Raw genomic sequence first — 21,231 nt, 5'->3', positions numbered from 1 at the left:
TCACATTCTGAAATGGGTTGACAGAAAATCTCTACTTTGCAGTGAACAGCATGGGTTTACTAAGGGAAGGTCATGCTTTAGCAATTCTTTCTTTTAAGGTTACACGGTGGTCAGCATTCATGGTTAGGAATTTAGAGAAAGACACAGCACAAGTGTTAAAATAATTACTTTACTTAATATTAGGAAAGTAACATTTGACGTTTCGACTTCTGTATTGGGGTCATCATCAGAAAAATGCATATGTATAAGAAACAAACTATGTGCTACTGCACTTTACAAAGATAAAATTAATCTAAGCTGCTTATTAATCTTTTATCTAGCCTAACCTAGTGGGAAAAGAAAAAAAAATTAATAATATCAATAAAAAAAAATAAAATAAAATAAAGTTTAAAAAAAAAAATTAAAAACAGAACTACATTAAACATTTCTAGTCTTCTCGTATTGAGATTTCCTTTTGGACTTGTTCCAGTTGCTATAAGAATTGCAGATGAGTCCTCCACATTCTTGGAATGATTAGTCTGTCATTTTTGTTCAGGTTAAGATTGTGTTTTAGCATTTCACAGGCTTCTTTAAATTTTCTCTCAAACCAGGTTTTGGTGTGGTGCAGGGACTTAGTGCCTTTCCAGTCAATTCTACGGTATGTTTGGAGTGCATGGTCTAATAGGCTTGTTTTTCCATAATGAAGGTATTTAATGTGTCGTTTGTGTTTGTCTTTTCTGACTCGGATAGTGCGTCCTGTTTCCCCTATGTAGGGTAGGTTACATGTACATTGGATTTTGTAAACCCCCCTGTGTGGAAGAAGATCTTTGAAAGAACTGAGTAAATTTCTTAATTTTGTCAGGGGTTAGAAGGTAGTCTTGATGTTGTATTTATGTAGTGTTCTGTCTATTTTTTCTGAATTGCCTCTAACATATGGTATGGTTATGGAATTCATATAATCTTTTTTGATTTTAGTGGTATTTTTATGGAAGAGCTTGTGAACTGTTTTTTTATTGTAGCCATTTTTTACAAATGTATGGTTAATGATTTCAAATTCTTGGTTTAGAGCTTGTTCATTCGAGCAAATAGTTAGTGCTCTGTGTCTGAATGTGCTTATGACTCCTATTTTTTGTGTTGGGTGGTGGTATGAAGTTTTGTGTATGTAGGTTTGTGGTAGACCGAGAAGGAGAGATAGCCTGAGGGAAGATCTGTGACAAGCATGTCTAGAAAAGCAAGAGAGTTGTTGTTTTCGATTTCAATGGCGAATTGGATATGTTTGTGTTGTTTGTTCAGGTGGCTAAGGAATGTATTTAATGTTTTGTGGTCATGGGGCCAAATGGTGAAAATATCGACATATCTGAGCCAGACTTTTGGCTTTAGGTTGGCTGAATCTAGAGCTCATTGCTCATAGTCTTCCATGTAAAAGTTAGCTATTGGAGGGGAAAGTAGTGAGCCTATGGCTGTACCTTCTTTTTGTAGGTAAAAACTGTTTTGCCACAGAAATACCAGGAGCAGAGAATGTGGGCAAAGAGGGACACGATGGTAGGCAGAAATCTGTTCTGAGAATAATAGTATCATTGATCGGGACATTGGTGAAAAGGGCAGTTATGTCAAAGCTGACTAATAAATCTTGGTCGTTGAGTGAGGCTTGTTAATTTTTTTTTCTTTTCCCACTACAGGTCAGGCTAGATAAAAGATTAATAAGCAGCTTAGATTAATTTTATCTTTGTAAAGTGCAGTAGCACTTAGTTTGTTTCTTATAAATATGTATTTTTCTGATGATGAACTCAATACAGAGGTCGAAACGTCAAGTGTTACTTTCCTAATATTAAGTAAGGTAATTATTTTAACACGTGTGTTGTGTCTCCCTAAATTCCTAACCATGCATGCTTTAGCAATTTGCTAATGTTCTGTAATAATGTTACCACTGATTTAGACAAGGGAAATGGATACAAGTCACTGTGATTTTGTTAAGGTTTTTGACAGAATACAGAATGGAATACTGTTGCATGGGGCTGGATTATAAATTATTGGCATGGATAAGAGGATGGCTGACAGATATCAAAAAGTGGTATATGGGGGATGTGAATCTGCAAGTTTCAAGGTAACAAATGGTGTATACCTCAAGGATCAGTGCTTGGTCCACTGTTATTCAATCTGTACATTAATGAAACTGGGAAGCATTTGACAAGTGACATACGGCTATTTGCTGATGATGATGATGCAAAGATAGGTAGGATAATTAGGAATGCTGCTGATGCAGTACTTGTAGAATGAATTGGATAAGCTGTAACTGTGGGCATGGGAAAATGGATGTCAGTTAAATGTCAGTAAATGTAAAGTCATTCACTTCTGCATGATTAGATATCCAATGTTTTATTATATTGGTGGGATTTTGCTTGAAGAAAATGACAAGACTAGGGATCTTGGAGCTTTAGTAGACAGGAAGTTGAAGTTCAAGGGTCATATAGAAAAATTGTAAACACAAGTCAGAGAATAATAGCAATGCTGAAATGAATCTTGACATGTAAAGATAAGAAAGTCATTTTGCCTCTTTACAATGCCTTGATAAGACCTCATTTGGACTACTGCACGCAGGTCTTGGTCTCCTGGTTTCTGTGGTGATTCTGATACAGTGGAGAGAGTGCAAAGGAGAGTATCAGAATGATATTAGGATTGTGGAATACAGATTATGAAGACAGATCAAAAATTTGTAGGCTGCAGGCACTAGCAAAAAGGAGAAGGAGGGGTGATATGATTAAGATTTACAAACTTCTGAAAGAGTTATACAGAATTTCAGTAGACAGAATATTTCATTTTATGGGGAGTGGGAAAAGGACTGTAGGGTCCATGGAAGATGAGAATGAATGGTATAAAGAAGGGGGTAAGTGCTAGATTTTTTCTCTAATAGAGTAGTGCATGATTGGAATGGATTGCTGTTGGATGTTGTGTATGCAAGCAACGTCAATGAATTCAAGAACAGATATGACAGCTCGTGTGAATAGAATAGTATGGTCTCATTCGATGAGTTACTGACTCCCTGGAGGTCTCTCTTAATAATAATAATATCTATTATTTTTAGATAATCCAGAAACCTGGTTCTAGAGCAGGGGTCTTCAACGCATGGCCTGCAGAGCTCTTTGCCGTGGCACGCGGCAATTATGAAAAAATAACTACTTAATATAAAAATGCCATTAAACAAAAAATAAATTCAATGAAACCAAAATACAAAATGCTGGTACAACATGACAATTTCATACCGGCTGGGGTGTTGCCCGAATAAACAAGGCCCCCGTTGTTTTTGCCAGAAAACCAGAGCAAACAGCAAAAAAATCAGCTACTGGAACAAATCTGAAACCACACCCAAATTCAACATCACCAGAGTTAAAGATCGGTACTATCAACATAAGAAGCCTGAATGGCAAAGAAATGGAGCTAGCTGAGGAATTCGATAAGTAGACATAATAGGGGTGGCTGAAACAAAAAAGACAAAAACTGGTGAGATCTTTCTGAGCAATAAATACAAAATATTATATTCAGGCAATGACAATCAAGGAAAAGAATTAGTAGCCATAGTATTCAACACTAAATACAAGGCTAATCTTGAATGGCAGTCAGTCTCAAGTAATGTGGGCAAATATGAGAATGGGGAACTGGACAATGATACTTGTTTGTGCCTATGGTCCCACAGAAGGTTCTACTAAGGTAGAAATGGAGGATTTTTTGATGCTTTAGAGAAAGCAACTGACACAATGAAAAAAGGAAAAGTTGGTCCTTGTTGGGGATCTAAATAACAGAGTAGGAAATTATTGTCAGACATACAAAAATATTTTGGGAAAATTTGAAGAAAAGAGCAAAGCTAATAATAATGGCAAATACCTGTTGCATTTCTGCTCAGGACTTGGACTGGTTATTACTAACACCATGTTCCAACATAAAAATGTGCACAAATTCACATGGAGAGAAGACAAAAGGAATAAGAAAAGTCTCATTGACTATGTTATTGTTGATAGTGATGTTTTCTCCCTGGTGCAGGACACCAGAGTGTACAGAGGATTTGAAATTGAAAGTGATCACTATTTAGTCTTCAGCAGGATAAAATTGAATTTCATATTGAAAAGAATAACATGTAAGAAAGTTTTAAAGCGAATAAAAGTTGAGTAGCTTTTAGATGTGAACTGTAGACTAAAATACACAAAGATTATTGAAGAAAAAATGAAAGAGTTTGAGAACAGGAACCAAACCTCGGAGATTCAGTGGCAAGCCTTGAAGAAAACCCTGATTGATTCAGCTAGAGAGGCATGTGGTGAGGTTGTCTGCTAGGATAGAAAAATCAGAACTCCATGGTGGATGCAGGAAGTTAAAGAAGCAGTGAAGGAAAAGAAGAAAGCATATCAAAAGTTTCTGGCAAATAAGTCAGCTAGTACTCTTAGAGAATACAGAAACAAATGCAAGAAAACTAAACAATGTGTAAAACTAGCCAAACAAAAGTCATGGGAAGACTTTGGTAAGAGCATAGAAAATAAATATCAAGAAGGTGGCAAAATATTCTGGAGGTTGTTGAAGAAGCTCAGAAATGGAGGAAAGAGTGTAGTAAAAGGAATTAGAGATGATAAAGGTGATATGAAAATTGGACAAAAAGATATCCTTGAAGTATGGCGTAATTACTTCGAAAAATCGCTAAATGAAACAAGCAGTGATAGCGCAGTGATCAAAAAACACTCCACAAGCATACAGTCAGGAATACATATCCATACTTGAAGTAGAAAAAGCCATCAAAGGCTTGAAATGTGGAAAGGCAGTAGGAGTAGATAATATTCGACCAGAAATGCTGAAATATGGAGGTATTAAAAAGTCAAATCATGGGGACAATTTCCCCGATGATTGGAGTAGAGCTCTAATAGTACCCCATTTATAAAAAGGGGTACTATTAGAGTACCCCTTTTTATAAATGGGGTACTCTAATAGTACTTTCCCTGCTGAATGTTCCTGGTAAGACTTATGCAGGTATACTTGAGAAATGGTTGAGAAGAACTGTGGAAGAAAAGCTTGGGGAAGAACAAGCTGGATTCACGCCAAATAGAAACTGTCAGGATCAGATATTCACTTTATGACAAATAGTTGAGAAATCATGGGAATATAACAAAGATCTATATTTAAGTTTTGTCGATCTGGAAAAGGCACATGACAAGGCACCAAGAGAGAAGCTATTCAAAATGCTACAGTTATATGGTGTCAATGGGGAATTATATCAAGCAATACTTAGTCTGTATTTGAGTTGCAAGTCGGCAGTTAGAATTGAAGGATGTACAGGAGGATGGTTTAATCTTAAATCTCGTGTGAGACAAGAATGTACATTATCCCCTCTGTTATTCATTATCTATATGGATCAGATTATGAAGGAAAGTGGTATTAAACCTGATATTAATATTGGAGATGTTACTATCAGCTCTTTGCTTTATGTAGATGATGTTATACTTCTAAATAAATGCACTCTAAATCTGCAAGATTCCCTGACTAAATTGAATAACTGTTGTAATAGATATGGTATGAAGATCAGCAATAAAAAGACAAAAACAATGAAAATAGGCAGAATCATTGAAAATGTCAACTGCGTTTTGAACGGAGAAACCTGTGAAACAAGTAAAACATTTCAGCTACTTAGGCACGATTTTTAGTGAAGATGGTAAATTAAATATTGAAATAGACAACAGAATCAACAAGGCTGGTATGATAGGAAGTTAACTGAATAAATTTATATGGAATAAGAAAGAAATTAGTCGGAACACTAAATTAGCTGTATACAAGACTGTGTTCAAACCAATTTTAACTTATGGATCTGAGAGCTGGGTCAGAAGTAAAACACTTGACCAAAGACTAGAGACCGCAGATATGAGAGTCCTGAGAAAGATTAGAGGCGTGAACAGATGGCATCAATGGCAATATCATATTAAAAATGAGGATATTATAAAAGAACTTGACATTATCAGCATCCAGGAATGTGTTAGCAGAGCTAATCTCAGGTGGTATGGTCACTTAAACAGAATGGGTGAGGAAAGATCAGCAAAACAAGTGTTCTCTGCAGGTTGGCAGTAAAACGACCCAGAGGAAGACCAAGATATAGGTGGATTGATACAGTAAAAAAGTGCCTTAGAAGACAGAAATATAAGTTCTGATAATGTTGGAGTATTGACAGGTAACAAATTGATTTGGAGGAAAATTGAAGATAGGAAGTTAGTAATGATGTAAATTTTTCATCTAGTACTATCATATCCTGTACACCCCTTGAGGGTACGTGTCAGGAATTTGATGATGATGATGGTAGACAGAGAAAAGTTTAGAGGACATATTGCTAATGTTGATAAGGTAGTCCATAAGATTTCTTGGCTAATGAAGTGCACATTAACAAGTAGAGATAAGGAAGTTGTTATTCCTCTTTATAAGGCCCTGATAGGTCCACAGCTGGATTAGATGTGCCCAGATATGGTCTCCTGGGTTTCTTGGATATGAGGAAGCAGTGGAAAAGATTGAAAGGTAAGTGACCATGATGGTGAGTGGTCTGTGGAATATTTCCTATGAGGACAGATATTGAGAGTGTGTGGATTGCAGAAGTTGGTTGTTAAGAGAAAAAGAAGAGGGGAAAATGATTAAAGCATTTAAGTTGCTTTATAGGGTTTATAGCAGGGGTAGGCAACCTTTTCAGACTAATGGGCCACATTCAATTTTTATTTTTAATAATCGTGCCACAGGCATTTAATTAAGAGAAATTAGTCAGTGAAAAAAATACTAGTTATAAATTTTTATTATATCCATCTTAAAATCTCACTAAAATCTTGGTTGTTGTCAGATGAAGTCGCCTTTGTTATCCCCCCCCTCATGATGACTCACACGGTTGAATCGTGCCAAGTTGCATGGGAATATCATGAAGTATAGGTATGAAATTATTTTTAATTTATTATTCATATTATAAAATGTATTATTTAAATAATTGAACATGTGGGCCAAATGCCATGTAAGTATGGCCAACCTTTCTGTGCAGTGAAAACTGCACATTTGGACCGCAGGTTGCCGAACTCTGGTTTATAGGATTGATGCAAGGGAAATGTTAGCACTCTGCTAGAGGGGATCTAGAAGAAGAGGTCATCCCTGGAAGTTGAATAAAAGTGCGGTTAGCAGGGGTGTGTGGAGTATATTTTTTGCTTGGGGAGTTGGGAGTGATTGGAATATGTTGCCAGAGTCAGTTGTGAGTGTTTTGTCTGTTAATGGGTTTAAGCACCCAACTGGTCATGATGTGTATACATGTGAAAGTTACCATGGATGCGAAGTGCATATTAAAATTGTAATATCATTGGTATTACATTGAAATATATATGGTGGATATGAAATGTAAGAGGAGTAATGTATTTTATTCATACTGATGTCGACGTGGTTAAGGAGAGGTATGATAGATTGGGTGCAGGGGGCCTCACTCTCTATGGGGGGGCACATTTTAACACTTTACTCCTCACAAAGAACAATAAATAAACAGCATAGTTATAGTTGCAAAATAGAATACTTATTTTTAAATATTAAATTCATAATATAAAACCTAGAGGCTGTTGAAAAATTTGTGAGTCCTCCCGCTTCTATTTGAAATACATTGTTCTTTTCTTAGAATATAAAACTAACAGGAACTCTGTATTCCATTAAATTCATGTATGTAAGCATACCATTTCTTTGCTGGACGTATATACACGTCCAGAAAACCTGGATAATATTCTGTCCACATGCTGAAAGAACATGGATAAGAAGTGTAGTTTGACCATCATGTCCATTAGAAGGTGCGATAATCCTTCACGCTGAAAAGAAAACTTAACTAGATTATTTGGCGTACTTAGTAGCTACGTTCAGTTGCCTACAGCAAGAAACGCAGTTGCTTGCCATTTGCTCAGTACCCGGAATCTAAGTTATATCAGATAACTATAACTAAATACCTATGAGCTATATTCATTTTTTGCTGCTTGTTTTTATCGTATAATTATAGTTTTTAATACCAGCGCAAAATAAGAAATCCTTTCATACTTTCTTCACTTCATATCGTATCACTTTGGAAGATCAATGTCACTGTCAATTTTTTGGCTAATTATTTTAATCGCCAATACATTTTAAAATTCTCCCAGAACTTGATTGAAGATAATTATTTTTGTCAAACAATTATTTTATAAATTCATAAAAATCCGAATCTAAAAATGAATACAACCTCCATCTGTTCCAAATTAAGTTTTCAATTATTCATAATCTTAGTTCGAAGGTTAGTTCCAAGATTGCATGAAGGTTCGCACTTTTAAATTTTGCTTTATAGAGAATCATAAATCTTGAATCATATCATATAATGCATAATTTTTATAACGTAATCTGTAGGTTTTTGCATTTCAACTTTCTTGGTTCCCCCCCTAATCACTCACTACAAATAGAAATAAACAGCAGTTATGAAGTCAACTGTTATGTACATATTTCGATATTATGCGGCAGTTTGGAAGTAGCGATATTTTCCGTACAGTTTATCTTTCGAAACATCTGTAGGTGCATGCGTCAAAATGAAATTTTATTTCATTTTGACGCATGCACCTACATATAGAAAATTTTCATAACAGAATAAATTTGCCTTTAATACCAACTCCCCCCCTCCCAAAATTATCACCACACATACACACAATACTGCTAGATAATATATGTGCACTGTATATTTTTTCATTTATATTATTTCCTGATAAGTATAAATCATTAAATTATGTAATATTGGGGAAATTAATGTTTAAATAACAGTTTCATCCTATAAAAGCAATATCAGAATAAAATGTTTTGAACATCTGTAAAGCAATCAGAAAGGTGAAAAATATAATAATAAAATAAAATAAATTTCAGTGTGTATTCGGCTATTGTTAGGGATATTTTCATTCGTCTACTGAACGTGTTTGTTTCTCACTTTCTCGGTAATTTTCGTTAGCTTACAGACCGTTACTCGAGCAGAAAGGAATAGGTCTATAATCCCCCCCCCAAATAAAAAACAAATAAAAAAAAACATAAATGATTATGTAATACATATGTGCCTTTTCTTTTAAATAATTCAAATCTTTTTTTTTTTCAAGATAATTGTATCAAATTATTTATAATTTTTTGATAATAAAAATGAAACTGATCACTATAAATTAAGAAATCATTTTGGTATGATTATTGTATCAGCCTGTAAAAGATATCAGTATTTCTGTGTTAGGATGTCTGTAATCAAGAATGGAACACGAAACAAGACATTCTTGATGTATTCTGCACTACAGCTAGGCAATTTGGTGTGATTTCTGGGGAAACTTTCTCTCTTGTCTTTCTCAATAGCAGTGAGATAATCTAAAGTTAGCTTTTCCTCCAGCTAAGATGATTATTATGGAGTATTACGAAGATGTAGTAATATTTAGAATTAAGAAAAAAAAATAAAACAAAAATAACACTACTGAAATTTCAACAGACTGCTGAACAAATGATTTCAGATTGCAAAAAAAAAAACAGTACAGAATTAGAAGCTTCGACGGCAAAAGAATATTATTGCTTTATTTTATTTATTTTATTTTTTTGTCAAAACGGTAAACTGAAGTGACAGATTTTGAATACTGTCTGAAAGCTTTCAAACCAGTAGAAATTTAAAGCAGTTATGTAATTGAATTCCAGGAGAGGAAAAGGGAGGTAGATGCAGTAAAAAATCTTGAAAATGACATAAATTTTGAATTATTTCATATAGGATATCTTTCATGTTATATTTTCAGCATATCTACAGTGGTTACACTGATATTATAGTAACGTGGATCCTAAAAAAAATTCTTCTATATTGTTAGTAAAGTGAAAGAACATAAAGTTGTCAGCCAGGTACAAAACTCGGATCGAAATCCATCCCATCGATGGATTTCGATCCGAGTTTCGTACCTGGCTGTAGAATAATACGGGATTTACTATCTCCCTTAAACTTAATTTATGTCGCCGGAAAAATAGCCTCTTGGCTCATTATTATAAAGTTGTCTTGTTCCGTGGCACTGATTTGAAGAATAGAAGGCAGCAAATTTACTATTACTAAATAGATTCATTGCAAAGGCTGATTGCTGGTCATTTCAGGATTGATTATTTTCGCACTTGTGAAATAGTAATGAATTTATTCTTCATTCATTTTTATTTTTGGGAAAAGACACAATAATTGTGCAGGAAAAGAAAAAAAAAATCAAATATCGTAGGATAGTAAAGGAAATTCCAAGTAACACAGTATACTTAAAGTCAAAGGTTGTTCCACTACAATTAATCCCTTAATGGCTCTAAAATCGCCTTTCAGGGATTAACGGGGAAGGGGGTAATTGCATGATAAAAAGTAGAATGTGGATGAAAATTTTGATCCATTAAAATTGAACTGGCAACTATGCCGCGGAATCTTGTCCTGAAGCAGTGCAGTATTTTTGTTTTATTCAAAACATATATAATTACTTTTCATCTTCAACAAGAAGATGGAGTATGCTCCTTAAACATTTAGAAAAAAAATCTTTAACAGTTAAAAGATTAAGCAAAACGAGGTGGACCACAAGAGCTGACACTGTATTGCTTTGAAACTGTGGATATAAACAAATTAAAGAAGCAATACTCGAAGTATCCATTTCTCCCCATGAAAAACCTATTTCTAAATTAGAGCTCATCTTTGGCTAATCATTTTGACAATTTAGAAACAGCAATTTTAACGGTTGTGTGGGACAAAATTTTACAACGAATAATGCTACTAGTAAATCTCTACAAGATTTACTAATTGGATTTGTTTTTAGCTAATAATTTGTTACAGTCTTTAGTTGGTTTTATTTTATATAAGAAATAGTTTTGCTGCTGTAAATGAAGAAGCAAATTTATTAACAGATGAGACAAAATTTAAAGATGAAAAGGAAAGAGTTAAAAAACGAAAAAAAAAGTCTCACGAAATTTCACAATCTAATGATGAGATTACTCATATATTACATGGGAAAGAAAATTTCATTGTTCATACTTTTAATGTCTTTGCGATGAGCTAATTTTGGAAATGAATGAAAGAGCAAAAAAGCTATTTAGACAGATATGTTTGGCATTTTTTTGAATAAAGCTATAGCTCAAGACAAGTACCAGACTAGTATTAACAAAATTTTACAATCTTATTGGGCTGATATTGATTCAGAAAAATTTATTGGTGAAGTTAAGCAATTTTTAATAATGATAAAGGAAGAAAATTTTCAATTAAAATATGTACAAATTTATAAACAATGGCTTAAGGTCTGCTTTTCCGAACGTAAAAACAATTCTAAAAATATTTTTTGAGGATGCCTATTTCAAATGCAAGTGAATGTTCATTTCCAGTGTTGAAACAAATAAATAATTTAAGAAGCAACATGCACCAAAATAAAACAAATGACTTGTTGTTATTATGCATTGAATCAGATGTAATAGACTCGATTAATTATGATATCATTTTAGATATATTTGCTAAAACCAAAGCCAGAAAAAAAATATTTTAGTTATTATTTTTTCTTTTTTAATTTAAATTCGAACTGATTTATATACCAATGTTGTGTTATTTTTAGTTTATTAAAATTAGTTATTATGGAAATGTTGAATTATTTATTTTCAATAAACTAAAAAAAAATGTGTATGAATTTCATTAACTGAAATAGACTTGTTCTTTTGGGGCCTCATTATGATGTTGTGCCTAGGGTCTCAAAAAGTATAAATGTGGCCCTGATTGGGTGGATAGTTTTGGTCTCCCATGATGAGTCTTCAGACTCCATGGAGGTGCCCATACAATAATAATAATAATAATATACAGCACAATATCGCAATAATATACTTAAATGTATTATCCTGAGCCTCCGTAGCTCAGTTGGTGTAGACGAATCCCTTTTGGTTGGAAAGACCTGGGTTCAATTCCCGTCCACGATGTGAGGAACCTTTATCTGATATCTTTCGACTAAAGGTGAGTTAGCCAGTTTGATACGGAGGTAGAGGGTTTTTCATTAGGAAACTCAAGTTTTTTTATTCCCCAGAATAGGCAAACTGTTCCAGTGAACATACACAGATCTACATTCATAAAAATATACTCAATTCTTCATTAAGAGGGCTCAACCAGTCCTAAGAGATGGGGGAAACCACATACGAAATAAATAAATTTATTACACAAGCATTGGTAGATGCACACTATATGTGCAGCATATACACCTTCTTGTCTTTGTTATGTTTAAGTGTTACATTTTTTTTTTATTCTGAAAAAAAAAATAAAAAAAATCAATGCGACTTTTAAGCATTAACCACGCTACCAGCCAGGACGTATATATATATACGTCCACATTACTATGGCTGCGAAGTGCATATTAAAATTGTTAATACCATTGATATTACATTGAAATTTATGATGGATACAAAGCTTTTGAGGATGCGTATTTGATCTTTAATGGCCAGTAAGGTGGTTAAATAAGGTTGTGTTCATTGAATGGAAATGATCTTATGTGATAATAATATGTACAATAATATCAATATGTATATTAGTACTCTCTGCATGGTCTGTTACATTAATTCTTAATGGTTGGAAGCGGGGGGGGGGAGACTTTCATGCACACATCTTCAATATAAATATGGAAATAACTTTGCTATGCAAAAAAGAAGAGTATTCATGTGTGTATAATCATGCTCTGATGATTTTTATTTATTTGTTATGGTTCCCACTCATGAAAGGTTAAACCATATCTTTACATGATACCTAGAAACTTTTTGATCATAACATATATATTCAATTATATAACAACTGTGCAATTCAAATGAACCAAAAAAAAAAAATCAAAAAAAAGAAAAAAAAGAAAAAAAAGAGAAATTAGTGTTACTATGATATTTAAAAAACAAAACATCCAACTTACCAGTCCCATAAAATCAGACATAAATAGAACCAGTAGGAAAAGGACGTGTATTGGCACTTTAATAGTCAATAATACTGCTCTGAAAGCACAGCTCACTATTAAAAAGGGAATAACTACCTATTGTGAGCAAGCAAAAATAAAATTAAGTTCAGAGAAAATGAAATTTAAAAAAATTAAATAAATTTCAATGCATGAATGATCAACATAAACATGATTATTAATATTTATTTTATGTATTTATCTATGAGGTGTTGCTATTAAATAACGAGACTGGTTGCAAAAATGTGGTTTATTATTACAATTGTACAACTTAATTGTTATCCCCTTCAACATACTCCCCTCTTCTATCTATACACCGTTGCATACAAATTTTCCATTTTTGGAAGCAGTGCTGTAAGTCATCAGGTGTTATCTGCTTCAGTAACGTTACCGTTTCCTCCTTTATCTCATCCACTGATTGAAAATGGGTGCCCTTCAATGTGGATTTCAACTTTGGAAAGAGGTAAAAGTCGTATGAAGCAAGGTCCGGCAAGTATGATGTTCCAACACTGGGACCTTCTTATCAGCCAGATATTGCTTTACAGACAGTGCACTGTGGGCTGGAGCATTGTCTTGATGGAGAATCCAAGCGTTGTTCTTCCACAGATCGGGTCTCTTCTTCTTCACTCATTCTCTCAGCTTGGCCAGATCCTCAAGGTAATAATGTTGGTTAACTGTCTGACCCTCTGGTACCCATTCATTGGAAGAACAGCACTTGGATTCTCCATCAGGACAATGCTCCAGCCCACAGTGCATTGACTGTACAGCAGTATCTGGCTGATAAGAATATCCCAGTGTTGGACCATCCACCTCACTCACCGGACTTAGCCATGTGACTTTTACCTTTTTCCAAAGTTGAAATCTGCACTGAAGGGCACCTATTTTCAGTCAGTGGATGAGGTAAAGAAGAAAATGGCAGCACTACTGAAGCAGATCGCAACTGATGACTTCCAGCACAGCTTCCAACAATGGAAAATTCGTAGGCAACAGTGTACAGATAGAAGAGGGGGAGTATGTTGAAGGGGATAACAATTAAGTCTCGTTATTTAATAGCCATCCCTCGTATTTTTTGCTACTCGCCTCCCTGGTGGGAAAAAAAACGCATCTGTTGTATGTTTACCTATCATTTTGATATCTTTCTGTATTATTAAATAAGTTCAAAAAAATGTTGGTAAGAAAATTTTCAATGCTTGAAATTGCAAGCATACAAGAGTATGTCTGCCATAAATTTTTCCAGTAATATTTAGCAAGGAAATTCCTCTACAATTCTTTTATGGTTTTATTTCCTATTTAATAAATTAGTGTAATGGAAGCTCTACTCTAAGCATCTGGGATTTGATCTTATCACCAGGACATCTGGATTATGCAGGATAACCACTGCTAAACTTTTATACCACATATTTCAGAATTTAAGAATGAATATCATCTACTCAACCATCTTTCACATTTTAAGTTTTTAATGACTTTTTTTTACTTATAATCCCAAAATATACTCATGCTTTAATTTTGGGATATTTTCTAACACAGTTCAATTGTTTGCTACCTCAATTAATAATTTTCAAAGTAATTACACCAGACTTAGTCACTTAAAGGTAGCTTAAGGTTCAAAGCCAGATAACTGGGAGGAGACATCCACATAGCAATGGAATGAGGAGAACTGACTGAGTGCTTCTGACCTAATGTTCGATACTCAATTTCACGTGGTGCACCCCATTAGTAGTTCATTCAGTACTCGATACTGAATGAACAAGGATGGGCACTGGCAAATATGGGACTAAGCAGACCAAATTGTATTCTGTATTGACTTCAACTAGAAATAAACATAAATGATACAGCATGATATAATTTCATGCTGGCTGGGCATTGTCCAGTCACTTCCTATTTCACATTCCCTGTATATTTTTGTATTATCCTGGGCCAGTCTGAACATCACTATCAACAATAATGGAATCAATAAGTATTTCTTGTTCTGTGTGTGTTCTATGAATTTATGCACATATTTTTATTTTTCGGAAAATATTTCCTGTTTCTTTATATTATCTATCTGCCTTAATTATATAAAAAATACTTGTGCTACTTCTTACTAGAACTTCCATGGGATCACAGGCACACAACTAAGTTTTGTTGTCTACATTTCGTATTTTAAAATTGGCTCTCAATTAAGAAGTTTATTATTATTATGAGGGTGGTCTGAAAAGTTCTCGGCCCCTACCATAGATAGCAACACTATGGGCAAGTTTTTTTTTTTCCCTAAGTTGATACATCTATCATAAGCATCCACGTGAAACTGCAAGTCAAGTAGTTTGTTTTATACAGCTGTCTGAAGCAAAAATGTTGTCTGTATCCCTTATCTCTTGAAACGGTTAAATTTGAGTATCGTGCAGTTATAAAATTCTTCGTAAAAGAAGGTTTAATGCCAAAAGAAATTCATTCGAAGTTCATAAAAGTTTATGGACATTCTTCTCCTTCGTTTTCGACAATTAAGAAATGGGCTGCCAAGTTTAAACGTGGCCGTACCTGCCTTGAAGATGATCCACGTTAAGGACAAAAGTGTAACAACACCAGAAATCTTTGATGAAGTGCATGATATGGTATCGGATGACCGGCGAGTCAAAATGCATGAAATTGCTGAGACCATAGGCATTTCAAAAGAATTTGTAGGATATATTTTGCATGAAGAATTGCAAATGAAAAAAGCTTTGTGCAAGATGGGTGCCGTGCTTGCTCATAGCAGATCAAAAACACACTCGCATGAAAATCTCTGAACAGTGCTTGGAACATTTTAACAAGAATAAAACTGATCTTGTGCATCAATTTATTACTATGGATGAGATTAGGATTCACCATTACACTCCAGAACCCAAACAGCAGTCAAAACAGTGGACAGAAGCTGGTTATTCAGTGCCAAGGAAAACAACGTCTGTTCCATCAGCAGGAAAGGTCATGGCATCAGTGTTTTGGGATGCTAAAGGCATTAAGTTTATTAATTCTCTTGAAAAGGGTAAAACAATAACCAGGGAATATTATTCCGATCTTTTAACCAGATTAGATGAAAAAATTCGTGAGAAATGACCCGGTTTGCAGAAGAAAAAAATCATCTTTCATCAGGACAATGCACCTGCCCACAAAGGTGTTTGGGCAATGGGAAAATTAAGGGATCTGTACTATGAATTGTTGGAACATCCAACCTATTCCCCAGATTTGGCTCCCTCTGACTTCTATCTCTTCCCAAAACTAAAACTCCTCCTCGTTGGTCAGCGTTTTTCTTCGAATCAAGAGGCAATTGCAGCCGTAGAGGGATATTTTGCAGATCTTACTGAGAACCACTACAGGGATGGGATAATGGTGCTGGAGCATGGCTAGAATAAATGTATTAGTCTTAAGGGAGATATTATGTTGGAAAATAAAAATAATTTTGAAATTATAAATTCGCTTTTTCACTGTTAGGCCGAGACCACCCTCGTATACAAATATCTCCATGAAGTTCTGACTGGGAAAATTTTACTGTGGACCTAGATGCACATCTTAGAAGAATTCCTCCAACCCATAAAAATTATACATGGTTCATTGGAGTGGTGGCAAAAGGATACATCTCTTGAGGCTATTGAAAAGAATACGTGCCCAGATGGACTAATGAAACCAAATTCGTGTATCGGGAATTCCTTGAGAGTAAGGATCCTGAGATAGGAGAAGTACTGCTTCATAATCTTAATGCTGCTCAAAGGGAAAAGTGGATCCAATTAACTGGGAACATGGACTTCAAACACTCTAGCAGAAAAGCCTGGTCGCTATTCAAGAAGCTCAGCCCAAGCCTCTTTATACCAAAGAAATCTTCACCTGTCAACTCAAATCAGATAGCTGCTCATATTGTTTCGCTTTCTACAACTCCTATAGACAAAGAACATACTAAAGAGGTAAAACATGAATTAAAGGCTATGAAGGCTGTAATTAAAAAGAACCTACAATTCTCCTTGCGTTTTTCTTGTGAGGAAATATCATTGGCACTTCAAAACAATAAAACAAGGAAAGCTCCTGGATTCGATAATATTCATAATGAATTCCTGATACATTGTGAACCTTATGCTAGATTGTGGTTGGGCAAATTCTTTAGCGACATACTTGAAAGTGGTTGCATCCCCAGGGAATTTAAAATCATCGTTGTGCTAAAATGTGGTAAGCCAGCAGAGAAGTGAAAGCTATCGCCCCGTAGCCCTTTTAAGTGCAACCTACAAACTGCTGGAGAGACTGATTCTGAATAGGATCAGTGGGAAAATTCTGGAACGTGTTCTAATAGAACAAGCAGGGTTCAGAAGAGATTGTAACTGCACAAATCAGGTCCTTAGCTTAACAACTTACATTGAAGCAGGGTTTCAAAGATGCTTGAAGACTACTGCAGTCTTTGTTGACTTGACAGCGGCCTACCATACTGTCTGGACGGAGGGACTCATATACAAATTCCTTAAGATCATCCCATGCAAAACACTGGGGCACCTCATAAACAAATTATTATGTGATCGATATTTCAGAGTGGTAAATGGGGGAAGTATCAGTAAACAGAGAGTGCTTAAAAATGGACTACCACATGGCTCGGTGGTAGCACTACTGCTTTTCATTTCATTTCAGTCTTTACATCACGGACATCCCTGAAACAGTAAGTAGAAAGTTTAATCTTTAAAAGGTTTATAGTATATAGTATATTATTTATAGCAGAAAGTTTGCTTATGCAGATAATTTAGCTTTGGTAATCAGTGATAAATCTATAGAAAGAATTGAAGAAACATTGATAAATGATATGTCGGCCTTATGGCAGTTCTATAAAAAATGGAGATTAACACCGAATTCTGGTGAAACTGAATGTTCTTGTTTTCAGCTCAATAACAGACTTGCAAATCAAAAACCAGAGATATATGTTGATGGGACATTAATCTCATTTAATCCAACACCTAAATACTTGGGGATAACCTTGGATATAACTCTGTCATATAAACAACATATGATTAATATCGCTGCTAAAGTACGAACTAGAAATAATATAGTTCAGAAGCTCTGTGGTACTACAAGGGGCTTGTGTCACAACTCTATGGTGCACCACTTTGGGACTGGTCTACAGCACAGCTGAGTATGGTGCCCGTCTGGCCTAATAGCCACCACGTCAACAAATTAGATGTTCATAATCTCACTATGCATTTAATAACAGGCTGTATCAGAAGCACACTCTTACAATGGCTCCCAATTCTGAGCCATATTTCTCTTCCAGAATTGTGACGACAGGAATCTCTGATTTCGTGAATATAAAAGAATCCTAAATAACCAAAATCTCCCAATACATGAGTTTATTTCAGATGCTTTATTTGATAGATTAAAATCCAGAAGACTTGCCATTAAAACTGCCTGTAATCTTCTCAGTCAGAATGCCAGCTTGATGCATAAGTGAAATGCACTTGGACTCAAACAGTATCACCTGAAGCCCATAGCTACATAAATATTCTTCAAAAACCATTTGGATTTGACCTGCTCAGGAATATATGGAAGACTGCTAACAGGATCCGTACAGGTCATGGTGTATGAGGAAACTTACTATCAAAATGGGGAAAGATACTAAATCCCCATTGCCCTTGTGGAGCCGAGACCCAAAACATTCGTCATATAGTTCAGGAATGTGAGTTAAAGGCATATCCAGGTGAATTAAAGGACATTTTTGACCTATCAATTGGATTAAAAATCTAAATGTAAAATGACTAATTTTTTTGCTTGATGCTTGTCATATATTTAATACCTGTATTTTATCTGCTTGTTTATGTTTTACTTCTTATTTATAATTTTATATATTATATATGTTAATTACAGACCAATCACCATCTCAGGAGTAATGGTAAAAGTATTGGAAAAGTTGATTAAAGACAAAATTCAAGAATGGGTGGATCAGGATATGATACTCTATAGAGGCCAACATGGTTTTGTTAAAGGTAGATCCTGCCTTAGCAATCTATTAACTTTTCATAATAGAATGACATCTAAGTTGGACAAAGGAACTGGCTACACAGTGGTACTTTTGGATTTTGCTAAGGCTTTTGACAGGATTCCCCATAGAAGACTGTTACGCAAATTGGAGCAGATAGGAATGGATAGGAGAATGGCTCAGGGAGAGATACCATAAGGTGGTGTATGGAGGAGCAGAGTCAAGAATGAGGCAGGTGACCAGTGGTGTGCCTCAGGGCTCTGTGCTTGGGCCATTGTTGTTTAATTTGTATATACATGATATAGGAAATGGCTTAAAGGCAGATATTCAGTTGTTTGCTGATGATGCAAAGTTGGGTAGCGCAATAAAAAATCAAGCTGATGTTGAAAGGTTGCAGGATGATAAGTTGGTAAATAAGCTGGTAAAATGGGCAAAAGATAATGGATGTCAGTTCAATGTGGAAAAGTGTAAAGTCATGCATTTTGGGATTAAAAGATTACCAGCTGTGTACTACATTGATGGAAAGGTACTCCAAGAGATTGATGAGGCTAGGGACTTAGGGGTGTGGGTAGATGAAGGTCAGAGGACACATTGCTAAGGTGTCCAAGATTGCACATAGGATTACTTGGTTGTTGAGGAACACACTGACATCCAGAGATAAAGAGGTTATTATTCCCCTTTATAAAGTATTGAAACTTCCACATTTGGATTACTGTACTCAGGTCTGGTCACCTGGATTCCATGGAGAGGGTTTAGAGAAGAGTGACCAAGTTGGTGAGTGATGTAAAAAATGCTCCCTACATTGATAGATTGAGAGCTTGTGTAGGCAAAGAAGAGGGGATATGATAGAAACATTTAAATTACTGAAAGGTTTTTATAGGATTGATGCAGGGGAAATGTTTCAATTGTGTGACAGTGATGGAAGAACATGAGTTCATCCCTGGAAATTAAAGAAGAGTGTGGTTAACAAAGGTGTCAGAACAAGGTTTTTTGCCTGGAGGGTGGTGAATGAGTGGAATTCATTGCCTGACTTAGTTGTGAACTCTTCATCTGTAAATGAATTCAAGAAGAGACATGACAGATATTGTTTTGCTAGTTTGGGTCTCCCGCGATGAGTCTACTGACTCCATGGAGATACCCGTAATAATAATAATATTTTATCTATATTCATATGTATTTAATTTTATTTTATTTTAACCATGTGTATATGCCATATGATAAATAAATAAATCCATGAAGTCCAAAGACTCATTTTAGAAGATCCATTATTCACATGCTAGCCATCATTCAAGCAATGCATATCATACTTCTCTTAAATTCATTCACTGACAAAAGCACCCACAACCACCTCTGACAACAAATTCCACCCATTCACCACTCTCCAGGTATTTTTCTTTCTTTCTTTAATTTATAATTACAATTTATAATTCGTGCTTATCTTACTGGTCACCCTTTTTGCCTGTACATTACTGCTGATGGGCATGCTGATCACCTTTTTTCTTTATAATCCCTCCACAACCTTTTCTTTGTGTGCAACTCCTACTTAATGAAGCTATTCATTCATCTACCATCTATTCAGTCAGAAGGATAAATCTACCTGATTTATCCTTCTGACTCTAAGTACTGCTTCTGAATGACATCTACATTCTTCCATACATCCAATGGATTATAGCAGCAGCCAATAATATATTTAGTCCTGTTGGCTGCTATCTCATACCAGATAGCCTCAAATGAACTGCCCTCTGAATTCCTGTACCCCTGATGTACTTCTCTTTTTGTCTTTATTTTCTCTGCTATCATTAGCAAAACCTCTTGTCCTGTTCCTTCTGTATTATCTGAAGACATTATATCCCTTACATTCTATTCCTATGACTAAATCATCCTAGGTCAACCACATCTCACTAATGCCTATAACTTTTGGCCAAGTTGTGCTAACCATGCCAAAAACTCCTCAACCTTATTTCGAATTCTTCTAGCATTGCTATTCATAAACTGTAATATCCCCTTCATCCCACAACTTCCTTTACACCTTGTGTTACTTAGCTGACTAAAGTTAATCTGGGGTACTACATTTTGCATCATGTGATCACTCTACCACTTACTAACTTCTATTGCCTGGACCCACACTCATCTGTATCCTCCCTAAACATTCCAGCTTCCTTGACTTTGTACTTTTACACTCCCATTGAACAACACTTTCTCAAGACTCCTGATGCCAAATCCATTCATATGCAAGCCGTCCACCTTATATAAATCCTTCCATCCATCAAACTCACTTCAGAAATCCACAAACTCTACACCATTCCTGCTGCACAATCTGTG

At 35.1% G+C, this 21,231-nt stretch overlaps 1 protein-coding gene across 1 annotated transcript in view; it reads right to left on the bottom strand.

Moving 5' to 3' along the window:
- LOC150096967 (GPI ethanolamine phosphate transferase 1-like) overlaps positions 1 to 21,231 on the bottom strand; it is a 311,441-nt gene that overhangs the window by 10,539 nt on the left and 279,671 nt on the right. Inside the window, exon 25 of the mRNA XM_090408103.1 lies at positions 12,912 to 13,028. Within this exon, the coding sequence (XP_090264229.1) occupies positions 12,912 to 13,028 (117 nt within the window). The remainder of the gene's footprint in view (positions 1 to 12,911; positions 13,029 to 21,231) is intronic.

This window comes from Typopeltis vanoorti, chromosome 18 (genome assembly GCF_054136105.1).
Source record: "Typopeltis vanoorti isolate ZY-2024b chromosome 18, IOZ_Tvanoo_1.0, whole genome shotgun sequence".
NCBI lineage: Eukaryota > Metazoa > Arthropoda > Arachnida > Uropygi > Thelyphonidae > Typopeltis > Typopeltis vanoorti.
Note: the sequence above shows the minus strand (reverse complement) of the source record. Positions and strands in the feature narration are given on the sequence as shown.